Genomic DNA, 16,403 nt, shown 5'->3' with positions numbered 1-16,403 from the left:
CACAGGATTACGTAAGTCATTTTATTTTGACTTACCGCATTCGGCAGGGTGATTCGGTTTTGTTGAGTAGGGGAGAGCATAAACTCCTTTCTCGAAAGGGCAAACCTTCGACCGTATAATGTCGTCATAGCATTTGTCGTGAAATCATCCAACTGACCTTTTCCCCACAGGGCTGGCCCTTCTTCAGGTGTGATTGGCTGAGTTTTGTTGGGTCTCTTTCCCTTTCCTTGTTGACGCAGGGAAATTGCTTTCGCATTGAGGATTTCTTGTGAGGAGTGAAACTCCCTCGATCACACAATGCTCAATGGGTAGTTATTCTCCTTTAAATACCGTTCAATGGCACTCAGCGTGATTTTAAGGGATTCTGGCTCGTAATTATCTCCATCCTTTTTTTTTCGCTTCGGCGTAAAACTTACTGAGGACCTTGTCAAGCTCTTCAGGCGCCATTGTTTCGATGGAGACATATTCAAGATGGCGGCATTGACACCAGCTTCTTAAAAAATTCATCCATTGTTTTGTGGAGCGGCACGTATTTTTATTCGAAGGGACAGACTTAAGCTCATTCATTTCATCGTTTGAAATGATAGGAAATCTTGAAACATCCAACTCTTTAGGTGGCTCTTGATTTTCTTCGTTTGTAACTGATTCAGTGGACTCGGGATCGCGCGGATTTTGAGCTCGAGAAGGTAGAAAATCGTCAAAATATTCACCAAAATGTACACGAAAAGTGGGAAAATCCCTGGAATGTTGGTCTTCAGCCTGAAGGATCTCATTGTCATCATTCAAAAACTGGAAGTAATTAAATTCATCCATTTTGGGGGGGGGGGGGGGGAAATAAGAGTTTTGAAACAAAAGTTGCAAAATTTGCGTCATGATACTCTTTGTCTTTCATTTTCCTGCAATTTTATTGGTTAATTTAAACAAGCCTTGAAATCTGATTGGTTGTTTTATCTTAAGTGTAACTTTATCATCGGCTGGACAGAAGATGCGATTTAGAGCAAAAAATGCTGCTATTCGTGAATAAATAGAGCCAATTAGATTACAAGGACCACCAGTGGTTCCAAAATGGATGTAGTAAAATTTATAAAACCTGAAGTGTACATGGAGTGTATATGCACCAATGAATTACTGGGATGAACATGTTTACTTAAATATGACACGTACACGTTGAAAAAGAAAACATTGTAAATAAACTATTTACGTGAATGGTTTGTGTATTTCAAACAAGGAAGTGAAACTGGTAAATTGATTTGGTCGCACAGTCATGCGCACTGGATCATTTTCTAAGAAGATGAAACTGATATTTGCTTCTGGTGTTAGTAGTTCTTCAGAAACTCTGGCTTTAAGTTTGACGCAGTAAACCGGGATTTAAGATGGTTCAATGTTCTGTAGGCCAGATACTCTATGTCGATTTGGTAAAGTACATCGATGGAAAAGGTTTAAAATAATATACGGTTGGGTTATTTTTTCGAAACGACATCACCAAATCAACAAAAATAATCGGTAGGCGACATGTACCTGTGGCAGTTTCTACGAAGCCAGACTATACTAAAAGAGATCTTTGCTCTTTTATTCATCTAGCAAACAATTACAAACTCAAAGCGAAAATAGTTGTGTTGTTTCTTCGTCACTTTTAGAAGGCTTGCCGTTCCTACACTTGTTCTGTGGGTATTTTCTATACTTCTTGTGATAGCGACTCTTCTTAAAGCATTTAGCGGCAGCTGCATCGCACTTGCACAAGCGAAAGCGGCATTTTTTCCAAAACCAGTAATGAGATGGAGGTTCTGAAGTAAAACGAGAGAATTTAGTTAAAATTTTTACAACAGAGGACCTATTCAAATAACTGTTTCAAGTTCCCCTAATGTACCACAGCCAACGAAATTTCTAAAATGTGCTCGTAAGTTCAGGTATATGGTAACGAATTATCTTAAAAAAAAGAAGAAACTGGAAAACGAAAACTGAGTACAACTGAACATTAACCTATAAAAAAGCAAAAGCACACACACAATAAAACCAGCTAAACTACATAACAGACGTTTTTACCTTTATGCGCAGGATTACGTAAGTCATTTTCTTTGACTTACCGCATTCGGCAGGTTGATTCCGTTTTGTTGAGTAGGGGAGAACATAAACTCCTTTCTCGAAAGGGCAAACCTTCGACCGCATAATGTCGCCATAGCATTTGTCGTGAACTTGGCAACACCTGAAAATAGATTTATCCACTTTTTAATCTTTTTAATGTTGTTCTTGGTGTCTACATTTGGGGGGGGGGGGGGGTAACAGTTCTTGTCTAACAGAATAGTATGCTTCATTATCATCTTCTGACAACTTTATGAGCGTATACTCCTTTTAAAATGATAGAGCATGATAGGTTAATATATTACAAGGGTCCATTTCCATTCCTTTGGGTTTTGTCGACTATTCCACCCAACTATTTAAATGAAGTAATTTCACCACTGGATTTGATCCTGTGGTGTACAAAGTGGAGCGGACAGTATGTTTTTCTCTCTCCTCAACTTTTCAATGTAATCATCACGCAGGGTACTAGGAAAATCAGTAATGCTGATCTAAAGAAAGCTTTGTTAGATTACCTGTCCAAATCATCCACGGGTTTGCCTTCCCCACCAAGTCCACAGTAGCAGCCATAACCATTGAAATCAAGGGGATTTCTTTTAGTAACGCGCAAAATCATCAGGCCGAAGGAAATAACACCCTTCTTAGTCGCGTTCGCACTTCCCTCATCTGCTAAGCAATTAGTAAGTATAATCTCACTCTCAAAACATTATTTTCCTGGGTGACTAGTTGTAATTGTGCTTTTTGTCTCTAGAGGAAACACAGCTGGTCTGCTCTTGGTTTCACGCGCTAAAACGTTGAATTTTTGCTGACATAAGACGTCTTGAATATGAAAGCGATCTTCGCAGTAATGAGCACTACTTGAGCAGTAGTGAAAATATGGCCTGAAAAAATTCATGGCTATACGAGATGTGACCCCCTGACCTGTACGATACCGGTGCAGTGCTCTACCAACTGAGCTAACAAGCCAACTGGGAGCTGGTTACTATGTTGGTTCCAAATAAACCCGTAAAGTGATGAATAAATGACTGTGAATATATGAAAATCACGTATGTGAACTGCGGATAAATACGTAAATGTTAGAGCGATCTTATTTTCACTGCTGCTCAAGTAGTGTTCATTACTACGAATATCGCTTTCATATTCACGTCTTTATCCGCAGTTCACATATAAGATTTTCATTTATTTTTTTCTCAGAGGGCACGGCAAAGAATCCTACAATCTGATTGGTTCAATACACGGTCCGTATTTTCCTATCTCCGCCCACGGGCAACGGTTACGCTTTCGTGAGTCGCCGAGTACATCCCTACCTTCTAATCTTGAATGATGAGATACCTACCTTTGTGGCCAGTTTCTGCGATGAAATTTGGTGAAGCGATTGCGCCTCCCAGAGCAGTCAGCATCAACAAAATGACTTTAGATTCCATAGTGAATCTGTAAACCCAATAGTATGAATTAGCCAACGACAAAATTAGGTTTGGTTTATATGAAACAGTCATATTTAGGCGAATCAATTTATCGCCGAAATCTGAGGCTTCAGTAATTTTTTTTCATCTTTTCTCGTTTTGCTCTTCTTTTTCTAGATTTGTTAAAGCGTCTTTTTCCGATTAGCCAGAAGATTGAAGATTGCTTCTTTATTTGTTTGATATTGGCTTTTTGCGACAAAATAACAATCACCGTTGCCTTCGATGCACGTTGGATGGATGAGTGGATGAACAGTTGGATGAATGGGTGATGAGTTTTTTCAATCATTCTAGATACATTTAATTGAACTGAAAGGCCGGCCAATGACAGCTAAGTCGTTTTTCTCTCAGGTGTTTTTTGCCAAATGAATAAATTTGTAATTTTGAACTGAAGATCGTTTACTTGCTTTTGTTTTCAGCGGTTTCATTTATCAAGCCGTGTGAAATCGTACTCGGAGAAAAATTAAAGCTCCTTTATAACAATGTCCGACAAATAAAAACTACTGCGGGTAATATCAAAAAGTACAGATTGAATTTGGACTGAAAAAAGGAAATCTAAAAAAAGTAAATCTGAAAAAGGAAAAAAAGAAACAGTCTCTACACTTGGTAGCCAAATTGGCAAATTCCAAAACTGCTTGTCGGGAATACTTTAATTTCATTTGTACTCTTAACCTGACTCTTTGGTATTCCCAGACTTCGAGTTCACGGTTATGTAACTAAATTCCAGGCGTCGCAAAGGTTCGAGGGTCGTTGAACTGATATCAACATATGAATTAACGAACGTACGATCCAATATGATTTATTCCACTAGCAGTGTTCGATAACGTCTAACGATCTTCCTCTCCGTACGCCTAAGAATAGTTGATGCAGTGAAATTCACAGGATAGTGACTACTTTAAAAACGTTCGATTCTCAACACAACAACGCGATACTGTCACAAAGCACAAGGTTCAGAAATATGATCCGAAAATGTCACTAAGATCGTGTTTTAGATAATACCCAACCCAAAAGCAGTTACAAGTTGGGTAGGTCTTTTTTACAGCATGGTGAAAATGATTTCAATTACACCAGCGGATCCTTCGAAAGCTTCAGTTTCCTGAGCTTATCTCATACGTCCCCTCTCCCTTGTCATGCCGGACATCGCTCTCATTTCGCCCCAACATCTCTCGAATTATTTACCCTAGAAGGCTTGGAAAAATAAGACGTAATTGTAGGTTAACTAGATGAAACTTACTAATATTTCTTACCTCTTGTAAATTGGAAAGGAAATGAATAAATTCTCGAAGCAAAGTTTTTTAGATTATTCTGTCGTCTGATTTGTTCTGAGAACCTATGAAGTAAATAAACTCTTGATGAACATACTTGAGTTAAAACAAACCAAATGATACGAAAAATCAAATAAAAATACAATGCAAGCAAAGTCAAATGAAAAGACAAGCAGTCGTACCAACTCTTTCGTAGCGAGTGTACGCCTTCAAATAATGGAAAAAGTTTATTTTCTCACACTTCTAATTTATTAACTGGTTAAAAAAAATGAAGTCTCTTAACACTCATTGGTCAATTTTCCATGTCCTCTAAATCCACACACTATGACCATTTTCAACTGCCATAATGTGACATCAGGGGGTGGTTTTACCTGTTGAACTTCACTGGCTATTTATCCGATCACCATTCGGGGACACTATTCATTTTTTTTTAGATGAACTACACCGTGCTGATAATTCATTACACGAAAAAAGAAACCGATAAAGACGGAGATGACAATAATTATGATTGATGAAGACGATGCTACGACGACAAAGATGATGACGACCCACCGATGAGCATTTCATTATTGATGTCTAACTTATGACGAACGCTTTAAGGAATGTTTCTTTGTCCTACACAAAAAAAAGGACATGTTGGTAAGAACAGATCATCATAACGTCAGAGATAATTGACCTATATTGATGGTTTTTAGTCGCCACAACATTGGTTTAAGTTTTTACCAATTAAAGTTGATCTAATGGATAACTCTTACAAAGACTGATAGCTATTGATGCATTTCCGTGTTATTATCTCTAGGGACTCGTCAAATCTTCCAAAATTGGTAACAAAAGGGCCTTTTGTTAAGGTCCGGTACGCTTTCTTCTGAGGGCGCAATACGCTTGGTGTCTGGTCTACGAGACAACTCCACTTTCCCCCTTTTCTCTCGTGGAAAATTAATAAGCATATCTTAAAGAGCGTCATGGGCAGTACTGAAACGTTCCATTCGCTTCAAGCATTTATACATTAAGTACGTAGAACCGTAGTTGTTTCTGCGAAATACCGTTGTCTGCAATATTTTCTTCTAAAAGAAGGCCAACTGAAGTTGAGATGACCGAAAAAAGAGAGTTTAGAATTTGTTTAAAATTTTAGTGGTTATCGGTTTTAATCAGCAACACTGTGTTAGAATGCGGTATGGAGAACTCTCATAGAAGTAATGGGTCTGTGATATGTACCTGTGGAAAAAGCCCTTAAAGAACGCCGGCCCAATCAAAGTGAGGCTATATTCAATTTGTAATGGCAACCTTTATTTCGTGTTTAATATTGTGCTTGATTAAAGAAATACCTTAACAGAGAAACGACAGAGTGTTTGTCATCCCAGCACTTGCTCTGAGGGTATTTTCTGTACTTCTCGCGCGGAATCCAAAGGTCTGGGGTTCAATTCCTCACAGGGACTCAGAATTTTTTCTTCGCCCCAAGCTCGTGACAAGACGAAAAAAACATCTTTCTCTATTTTTTTACCGAGCTCAAAACTCACCATCTCTCATATGTCTATTTTAATTTAGGAAAGAAATGACTTCAACATTAAAACGTCTGAGTCCATTTCCATAACACGAGAAGGGAACAAGATGTTTATTAGAGAGCATGAAATAGTTCGTTATGACGCAAAGTGATGAGTTACGTACCCGCTTTAAGGCCAGTTGCTGAGATGGCTGTCGGTATGGCGAAGACGCCCAAAGTAGTCCAAATCAGCAAAATGATCGCGGAGTTCATTATGAATCTGTAAGACAATGATGTGGAACAGCCCAATTCTTCATTTATTAACAGAGTGTTTGTCATCCCAGCACTTGCTCTGAGGGTATTTTCTATACTTCTCGCGCGGAATCCAAAGGTCTGGGGTTCAATTCCTCACAGGGACTCAGAATTTTTTCTTCGCCCCAAGCTCGTGACAAGACGAAAAAAACATCTTTCTCTATTTTTTTACCGAGCTCAAAACTCACCATCTCTCATATGTCTATTTTAATTTAGGAAAGAGATGACTTAAACATTAAAACGTCTGAGTCCATTTCCATAACACGAGAAGGGAACAAGATGTTTATTAGAGAGCATGAAATAGTTCGTTATGACGCAAAGTGATGAGTTACGTACCCGCTTTAAGGCCAGTTGCTGAGATGGCTGTCGGTATGGCGAAGACGCCCAAAGCAGTCCAAATCAGCAAAATGATCGCGGAGTTCATTATGAACCTGTAAGACAATGATGTGGAACAGCCCAATTCTTCATTTATTAACAGAAATTTCTAACAAGAGGGAAAACTTATGAGAAACTTAAAAGCATTGCTTACAAGCCAGGAAGAAACGAAAATAACTCATAGTACTCCAGCCGCCGAACTACAAAACGATAATTTTGGAATGATTGTGTTTTCGCTCTAGAGGAGGTCAATATAAAGTTCATTGCATAGCGACATCAGCAGTTTAGCCCGACACTTGTGCCGGCTCTTTTTGACAATGCCAACTGAGGACAGTGATCATGAATGCTTTCTGCAATCATGATGAATCTAAAAAAAAAACACCCTATAACACGGCTAATTTTTGTTTTTTTAGAGAATAAAAAAATTCGACAACAGTTTTAGCACTTGCATCTTTCTTTAAGGCTCCTACTAAACTTCTGCGTTTTCGTTTCAAAACACAAACTCTTTCATATGTTTTCGCCGGTCATCCACTCTAAAAAAACACGAAAATGTTGATGAAAACGGAGACTTTCGAAAAGAGTTTTAAAATTGGAGCGTTTGAAAACGCATCGTTTTTAAAACGCTCCGTTATAGGGTTGACAAGTGAAAAGGTTGACGAAGAAATTTGCGGATGTGATCGGTTCCAACCCTAAACGTAGCATCTGGCCAAGGTGGCAGATAACCTTGTGATATTGTACTTGCTGTTTCGAGCTTTGATCATGTCTTCAGCTGAACATCGCTTTACACAATGTGAAAGCGTACTTAAGACGAAGCTGGACAGGGATCATGAAAAGATTGGTCTCATTATCAATTATCTTTTTCAATAGATTCCTCCTTCTTCAAATATTTCACATGATACGGTGGAGCCTGCATGATGCCTTCATCTGAGAAGAGGAAAATGATATTTGTTTCTGGTGTTAGTGGTTCTTCAGAAACTCGGGCTTTTAGTTTGACACAGTAAAGCGGAATTTAAGATAGTTCAATTTTCTGTAGGCTAGATACTCTATGTTGACTTGATAAAGCAAATTGATGGAAAAGGTTCAAAATAATACGCGGTTGGGTTATTTTTTCGAAATTACATCACCAAATCAACAGAAATAATCGGTAGGACACAGGTACCTGTGGCAGTTTCTACGGAGCCAGACTATACCAAAAGGGATCTTTGCTCTTTTATTCATCTAACAAACAATTACAAACTCAAAGCGAAAACAGTTGTTTTGTTTCTTCGTCACTTTTAGAAGGCTTGTCGTTCCTACACTTGTTCTGTGGGTATTTTCTATACTTCTCGTCATAGGGACTCTTCTTAAAGCATTTAGCGGCAGCTGCATCGCACTTGCACAAGCGAAAGCGGCATTCTCCTTTAAGCCAGTAATGAGATACAGGTTCTGAAGTGAAATGAATTTATGTTAAAATGCTGTTGTCTACTACTTTTAAAAGAAGTTTTTCCAGAAATTTTACAACAGAGGACCCATTCCAATAACTGTTTCAAGTTCCCCTATTGTACCACAGCTAACGAAATTTCTGAAATGTGCTCGTAGGTTCAGGTTTATGCTAACGAATCATCTTACAAAAAAAAAAAAAGAAACTGGAAAACGAAAACTGATTCGAATAAAAAACAGTACAACTGGACATTAACCTATAAAAAAGCAAAAGCAGATGCAAATAAAACAGCTAAACTACACAACAAACACGTTTTTACCGTTATGCACAGGATTACGTAAGTCATTCTCTTTGACTTACCGCATTCGGCAGGGTGATTCGGTTTTGTTGAGTAGGGGAGAGCATAAACTCCTTTCTCGAAAGGGCAAACCTTCGACCGTACAATGTCGTCATAGCATTTGTCGTGAACTAGACAACACCTGAAAATAGATTTATCCACTTTTTGAAGTTGTTCTAGGTGTCTACCAATCACTGAGGTTAACAGCGCTTGTTTAGCAGGAAAGTACGCTTCATTACCATCTTCTGACAATTTAATAAGCGTATACTCCTTTTAAGATGGTAGAGCATGATAAGTTGGTGGATTCCAAGGGTCTATTTCAATTCCTTTTCGGTTTTGTCGACTATTCCACAGAAATATTTAAATGAAATAAGACTGTATGTTTTTCTCTCTTTTCAACTTTTTAACTTAATCATTACGCAGGATACTAGGAAAATCAGTAATACTAATCTAGGGAAAGCTTTGTTAGATCACCTGTCCAAATCATCCACGGGTTTGCCCTCCCCACCAATTCCACACCAGCAGCCATAACCATTGAAATCAAGGGGATCTCTTTTGGTAACGCGCAAAACCATCCAGCCGAAGGAAACAACATCTCTCCTAGTCGCGTTCGCACTTCCCACATCTGCTAAGCAATTGGTAAGTATAATCTCACTCTTCAAAACATTATTTTCATGGGTGATTAGTTGCAATTATGCTTTTTGTCTCTAGAGGAAACACAGCTGGTCTGCTCTCTATTGGTTTCACACGCTAAAACGTTAAATTTTTTGACGTAAGACGTCTTAAATATGAAAGCGATCGTCGCAGTAATGAGCACTAATTGAGTAGTAGTGAAAATAAGGCCTGAAAGAAATTCAGGCCTATGCGAGATGTGAGCCCCTGACCTCTGCGATACCGGTGCAGTGCTCTACCAACTGAGCTAACAAGCCAACTGGGAGCTAGTTACTATGTTGGTTCCAAATAAACCCGTGAAGTGATAAATAAATGACTGTGAATATATAAAAACCATGTATGTGAACTGCGGATAAAGACGTAAATGTTAGAGCGATCTTATTTTCACTATAATGCTCAAAAAGTGTTGATTACTGCGAATATCGCTTTCATATTCACGTCTTTATCCGCAGTTCACTTATAAGATTTTCATTTATTTTTTTCTCAGAGGGCACGATAACGAACCCTGCTATCTGATTGGTTCTTTGCGCGGTCCGTGTTTTCCTATCCCCGCCCACGGGCAACAGCAGCGTTTTCGTGAGTCGTCGAGTACATCCCGACCTTAGTTGAGCAAAAACCATGTGGAGCCCCCTTAAGCAAGTAACTAAAACAATCAGACTGATTATCGACATGGTGCACGACTGAATGTGTCCAAAAACGGTATCTGGGTATCACGACTGCAACTCTCTAAATTTGGGCGAGAATGGCGTAATAATAAACTATGTAACCTTATAGTTTATTAACTAAAGAACATGATAACTTTAGATCTGATCTTGAATGATGAGATACCTACCTGTGTGGCCAGATTCTGCAATGAAATTTGGTGAAGCGATTGTGCTTCCCACAGCAATCAGCATCAGCAAAATGACTTTAGATTCCATCGTGATCTGTAAACCCAACAATATGGATTAGCCAACGGCAACACTTAGGTTTGGTTTAGGTGAAACAATCATATTTAAGCGAATCAATTTATCGCCGAAATCTGAGGCTTCAGCAATTTTTTTTCGTCTTTTCTCGTTTCGCTTTTTTTTTTCTAGATTTGTTAAAGGGCATGTAAACCCGAAAAACGTTCATTTTCTTTTCACATAGATGTTTAGTAAATATAGCCTCCTTTTTCAGATTAGCCAAAAGATTGCTTCTTTGTTTGTTTGATATTGGCTATTTGCGTGACTCCACTTTGCGGCCGAAATATGCAAAATAACAATCACCGTTGCCTACAATGCACGTTGGATGGATGAGTGGACGAACAGTTGGATGAATGAATGAATACACAGTTGGATGAACGGATAACAATAACGAGTTTTTTCAATCATTCTAGTTCCACGCAATCTTCGAATTATTCAATAATCCAATTTTGGTGAAAAGGGAACGTTTTAGTCCAAGTATATGTACACGAGCAAACATGGAAAAACCTGCATCTCCACAGCGATTCCGGTTTGTTCAACTTTATGTTAGAGGATTGTTTGTTTAGGATGGAGTGGACAGAATGTTAAAGAATTCCATAAGGAATCAAACTAGCACCTATCATTCAGTAACTGTCCTTTTGACTCTCTCCAATCTCGAAATCCAAGCTACAAAGGTAGAGGTTTGAAAATTTTCATCGTTCGACAATAAATTTTTTCACGCCATTACCCATACCATTCGCCAGAGATATACAGGCTAATCCATGTTTATCTTGAACTCCGTCCACAAATCAAAGCTGAATTGATGCACATGCACATGTACATGATTTTAGACGTTTCACTTTCGCCAAAAAGAGAAACAGGGGTCTTTATTTGAACGATGTTGCACGTGAAATGCGCCCAGGGTCGCTTGGAAGCTAAGACAGTGAGCCAGGGCTGTGCTTGTAGCAAAAACGTGTAAAAAATTACATTTTCTACGGTCTCTGCATACGTCCCTGTAACATTGTTTTTATCGCTCGAAAACAAAGCTTTCTTCTTTGCGCAGCGGTTTAGTAGCATTTCTGTGTGTCTCAGAACAAAATGTGGAATTGATGAAGGTATTCCTAAACACCAACTTACTTTTAACTATTTCGCAGATAAAAAAATTCAACAGTGAACAAAAAAGAAAACAAAATGAAATATATATATATATCTAGACGTATAAGAAGTGTAATAATTTTTGAAAGTGTAAACGGACGATAAGAACATACAAGGAGAAGAAATAATTAGAAGCTAATTTAAAAACAAATAAAAATTAAAAATTAAAAACAATTAAAAACCTAATTAAAAACCTTTGCACGAATTGAGTGCGACTGCACATTGAGAGCAGGTCTCAGTTCTTGAATAAAAAACATTTCATAAAGTAGGAAGTCAAATTTGTTCGTGGGCTTCTTTAAAACACTTAAATTCTCCGTTAGATCCCCTGAGGCCAATAAATGCTTGTCACGAAGATATTTGCCAATATCAAACGAGGCGATATTTTTGACCAAGTGACATTTGTGACAGAAGGAAATGGTCTCACCAGATACACTGAATTGAACTGAAAGGCCGACCAATGACAGCTAAGTCGTTTTCCTTTCAGGTGTTTTTCCAATGAATAAATTTGTAATTTTGCATCGAACATCGTTTACTTGCTTTTGTTTTCGGCGGTTTCATTTATCAAACCGTGTAGAATCGTACTCGGAGAAAAAGCTCCTATATAACAATGACCGACAAAAAGGAAACTACTGCGGGTAATATCAATAAGTTTAGGTTGAATTTGGACTAAAGTAAGAAATCTAAAAGAGAAAAAAAAGAATCAGTCTCTACACTTGATAGCCAAATTGGCAAATTCCAAAACTGCTTGTCGGAAATACTTTATTTTCATTTGTAATCTTAATCTGACTCTTTGGTATTCCCAGACTTCGAGTTCACGGTTGTGTAGCTAAATTCTAAGTCGCAAAGGTTGGAGGGTCGTTGAACTGATATCCATATATCAATTAACAAAAGTAAAATCCAATATGATTTATTCCATTAGCAGTGTTAGATAATGTCAAGTGATCGTCCTCTCCGTACGCCTAAGAATAGTTGGAACTTGACGCAGTGAAATTCGCAGAATAGTGACGACTTTAAAAACGTTCGATTCGCAACACAACAACGCGATACTGTCACAAAGCACAAGGTTCAGAAATATGATCCGAAAATGTCTCTAAGATCTAATTTTAAATAATACCTGGCCCGACAGACAGGTTGGGTAAACATTTGTTACAGAATGGTGAAAATGATTTCAATTACACCAGCGGATACTTCGAAAGCTTCAGTTTCCTGAGCTTACCTCAGACGTCCCCTCTCCCTTGTCATGCCGTGCATCGCTTTCATTTCGCCCCAACATTTCTCGAATTATTTACTCTAGAAGGCTTGGAATGATAAGACGAAATTGTAGGAAAATTAGCTGAAACTTACTAATATTTCTTACCTCTTGTTAAAATGGAAAGGAAATGATTAGATTCTCTAGGCAAAGTTTTTTAGATTATTCTGTCGTCTGATTTGTTCTGTGTCGCAGAGAACCTATGAAATAAATAAGCTCTTGATGAACATAATTGAGTTAAAACAAACCAAATGAAACCAAAAATCAAATAAAAATAAAATGCAATCACAGTCGAATGAAAAGACAAGCAATGGTACCAACTCTTTCGTAGCGAGTGTACGCCTTCAAATAATTGAAAAATTTTATTTGTTCCCACGTTTAATTCATTAACTAATTTTAAAAAAATGAAGTCTCTTAGCGCCAATTGGTCAATTTTCCATGTCCTCCAAATCCACACACTATGACTATTTTCAACTGCCATAATGTGACATTAAGAGATGGTTTTACCTGTTGAACTTTATTGGCTATTTACCCGTTCGCCATTCAAGGACACTATTCATTTTTTTCTGAGATGAACTACACCGTGCTGATAATTCATTACATGAAAAAAGAAACCTAATAACGATGAGAGAAAATTTATGAGAAACTTGAAAGCATTGATTACAAGCCGAGCTCAAAACTCACCATCTCTCTTACTTTATATATGTCAATTTTAATTTAGGAAAGAGATGACTTAAACATTAAAATGTCTGAGTCCATTTCCATAACACGAGAAGGGAACAAGATGTTTATTAGAGAGCATGAAATAGTTCGCTATGACGCAAAGTGATGAGATGCGCACCCGCTTTAAGGCCAGTTGCTGAGATGGCTGTCGGTATGGCGAAGACGCCCAAAGCAGTCCAAATCAGCAAAATGATCGCGGAGTTCATTATGAATCTGTAAGACAATGATGTGGACCAGCCCAATTCTTCTTTTATTAACAGAAATTTCTAACAGGAGGGAAAACTTATGAGAAACTTAAAAGCATTGCTTACAAGCAAGGAAGAAACGAAAAGAACTCATAGTACTCCAGCCGCCGAACTACAAAACGATAATTTTGGAATGATTGTGTTTTCGCTCTAGAGGAGGTCAATATATAGGTGATTGCATAGCGACATGAGCAGTTTAGCCCGACACTTGTGCCGGCTCTTTTTGACAATGTCAACTGAGGACACTAATCATGAATGCTTTCTGCAATGCGAGTTACAATCATGATGAGTCTGAAAAAATAAAAAAACCTTATAAGACGGCTAACTGTTGTCTTTTTAGAGAGTAGAAAAATTCGACAACAGTTTTAGCGCTTGCACCTTTCTTTAAGGCCCCTACCAAACTTCTGCGTTTTCGTTTGAAAACACAAACCTTTTCACGTGTTTTTGCCGGTCATCCACTCTAAAACACCCGAAAACGTTGATAAAAACGGAGACTTTCGAAAAGAGTTTTAAAAAAGGAGCGTTTTGAAAAGGCATCGTTTTTAAAAAGCTCCGTTTTAGAGTTGACAAGTGAAAAGGGTGACGAAGAAATTTGCAGATGTGATCGGTTCTAATCCTAAACGTAGCATCTGGCCGAGATGGCGGATAACCTTGTGATGTTGTACTTGCTGTTTTCGAGCTATGTTCATGTCTTCAGCTTAACATCGCCTTGTGCAATGTGAAAGCGTACGTACGACGAAGTCGGACAGGAATCATGAAAAGATTGGTTTCATTATCAATTTCAGGTCCAACTCGTTTCATCGTTTCATCGTTTCATCATGGCCACGACCTACGACAACATATTCTCTATGATAGAAAAAGAAGCCCGAAAGAAAAATTGTTCATTTGCCATCGGACGGTCTCATATAGTTAAGCTCAAAGCTATCTTTAAGGAAGCTTTCGGTAAAGTTTTTATTAAAAGGATTATCTTTAATTTCTAAAATGTTTTGTGACATAAATAGAGAGGAGTACGCCGTGATGCGAAGATATAAGTGTTAAGTTGAGTGGTAGAAACAAAAGTTAAAGCAAAAGTGCAGTAACTCATAATTTTTTTGTTTTCAACGGGGTGTAGATAGAGCCGGGCCACAGCCAAAGATTGCTTTGAGCTTAACTATATGAGACCGTCCAATGGCAAATGAACAATTTTTCTGCTTCAAGCAGTTTAAATTTACTGAAGATGGTATAAATCTGCCGCTCGTATGATGATCGGAAATTTTGAAAAATCCCGCGTGTATTTTGAAGCTGTTTCCGCCATTGCTCCAAAGTAGTTATATACAGTCATTGTTCATAATTTAACAAAGCTTGCTGTAATCTAAGCTGATCCGCTTTTCTTGATACGTTAATCCTTTCCAGTAAAACGAAATTGCCGAGATTTTATGGAGGAAAGATCTTCGTTACGCGAAGGGAAAAGCTACTGCAGCGCAAGAAAAACCCAAAATGCGAACAACAAGCGAAAGGAAAGTATAGAGACCAGTCAAATGATTCATCACTATCAACTTGTTTTCTTCATGACTGGGCTGGTTGTGATATGTAAAGTAATCGGCCAAAAAATATTGCGACTTTAGGCGATTTAAGGCGACTTAAAGCGATTTTACTTGACTGAAGCGATAAAACCGAAGTTAGCAACAGTCTCTCCATAAACTTTAAAAATGTCTACAGAATCCCTTGCAATAAACACAACAATCTTTTCGGTTACTTTGGTATGCTCATAAGTCACCACAGTCTAAAATATCCAGATTTCAAATCAATTTAGCTAAAAATGTTCAGACAGAATCACCACAACAGTTATTGTTAAATTATACAGTCAAAGCTAGTGAATAAATAGCCAGGAAACCAATTTAGCAAAAATGTTCAGACAGAATTACCACAACAGTTATTGTAAAATTATACAGTCAAAGCTAGTAAATAAATAGCCAGGAAAACATCATGGGTTATATGCCCAACATCAAGCAAACCTATCATAAATATACACATAGTCCCATAAATTTTTTAGACACAATTTTGATGAAACTGTCCATAAATTTTCCACATAATTGATTAAAAATAACATGATTATTTACGTGTATTAAATATTTCACAAAGCTCCACAAATTATAAAAAATTGTTATCTTGGTAAACTTGTCTCCCATATTTTTGGCAGTTGCACTGTCAATTTTGGCATGAAAGTTTGGCAAGTCGCATGCCTTTCCAACAACATCCAAAATTGCACGGGTCCTTTTCAGTGACCCAACCAATTTGTTGTTCTCCTACCTCAGTTAGACAAAACACCCCAATACCATACTGAGAACCAAATGCTAAGGTCCTTTGTAAAACTGCTTCCTTTCCAGTCTCTCCAACTACTTTTCTAGCTGCAGAAAACTATGATTGGAGTGGATAGGGTCAATTGGGGGTGGAATCCTTATGATATTGCGTAACCGATAGCAACCTAAGGAAACTTAGGGCGACTTAAGGTGAGTTTAGGCAACTTTAGGCGACTTTAGCTGGGCGACTTAAGGCGAATTAAGGTCTCAGAGTAGGCCTAAGGCGACCTGAGTATTATATGAGTAATCCAAGAAAGAAGTCCGTAACTACATCGAAAAACACGGCTCGTCTTTATAAATAGCCCGCATAATTGTCTGAGGCAATAAAAGCGTCCACTAATATTTCAATGAAATGAATCATAGCTTTGAATA

The 16,403-nt window shown here is 38.0% G+C and overlaps 1 protein-coding gene across 1 annotated transcript; it reads right to left on the bottom strand.

The window, feature by feature from the left end:
- Nucleotides 1-1,479: 1,479 nt before the first annotated feature.
- LOC131774415 (otoconin-90-like) lies at nt 1,480-12,924 on the bottom strand. The gene is made up of 11 exons (XM_066162225.1): nt 12,833-12,924; nt 10,230-10,323; nt 9,200-9,353; nt 8,749-8,867; nt 8,207-8,393; nt 6,930-7,024; nt 4,784-4,838; nt 3,413-3,507; nt 2,592-2,745; nt 2,085-2,203; nt 1,480-1,784 (listed from the first exon to the last, which is right to left on the bottom strand). Exons 2-11 carry the CDS (start codon nt 10,315-10,317, stop codon nt 1,597-1,599), a joined length of 1,254 nt encoding a protein of 417 aa, XP_066018322.1. The 5' UTR covers nt 10,318-10,323; nt 12,833-12,924; the 3' UTR covers nt 1,480-1,596.
- Between the last annotated feature and the right edge of the window lie 3,479 nt (nt 12,925-16,403).

Source organism: Pocillopora verrucosa, chromosome 1, assembly GCF_036669915.1.
Source record: "Pocillopora verrucosa isolate sample1 chromosome 1, ASM3666991v2, whole genome shotgun sequence".
NCBI classification, from domain to species: Eukaryota; Metazoa; Cnidaria; class Anthozoa; order Scleractinia; family Pocilloporidae; genus Pocillopora; species Pocillopora verrucosa.
This window is presented reverse-complemented; position numbering and strand designations above follow the sequence as displayed.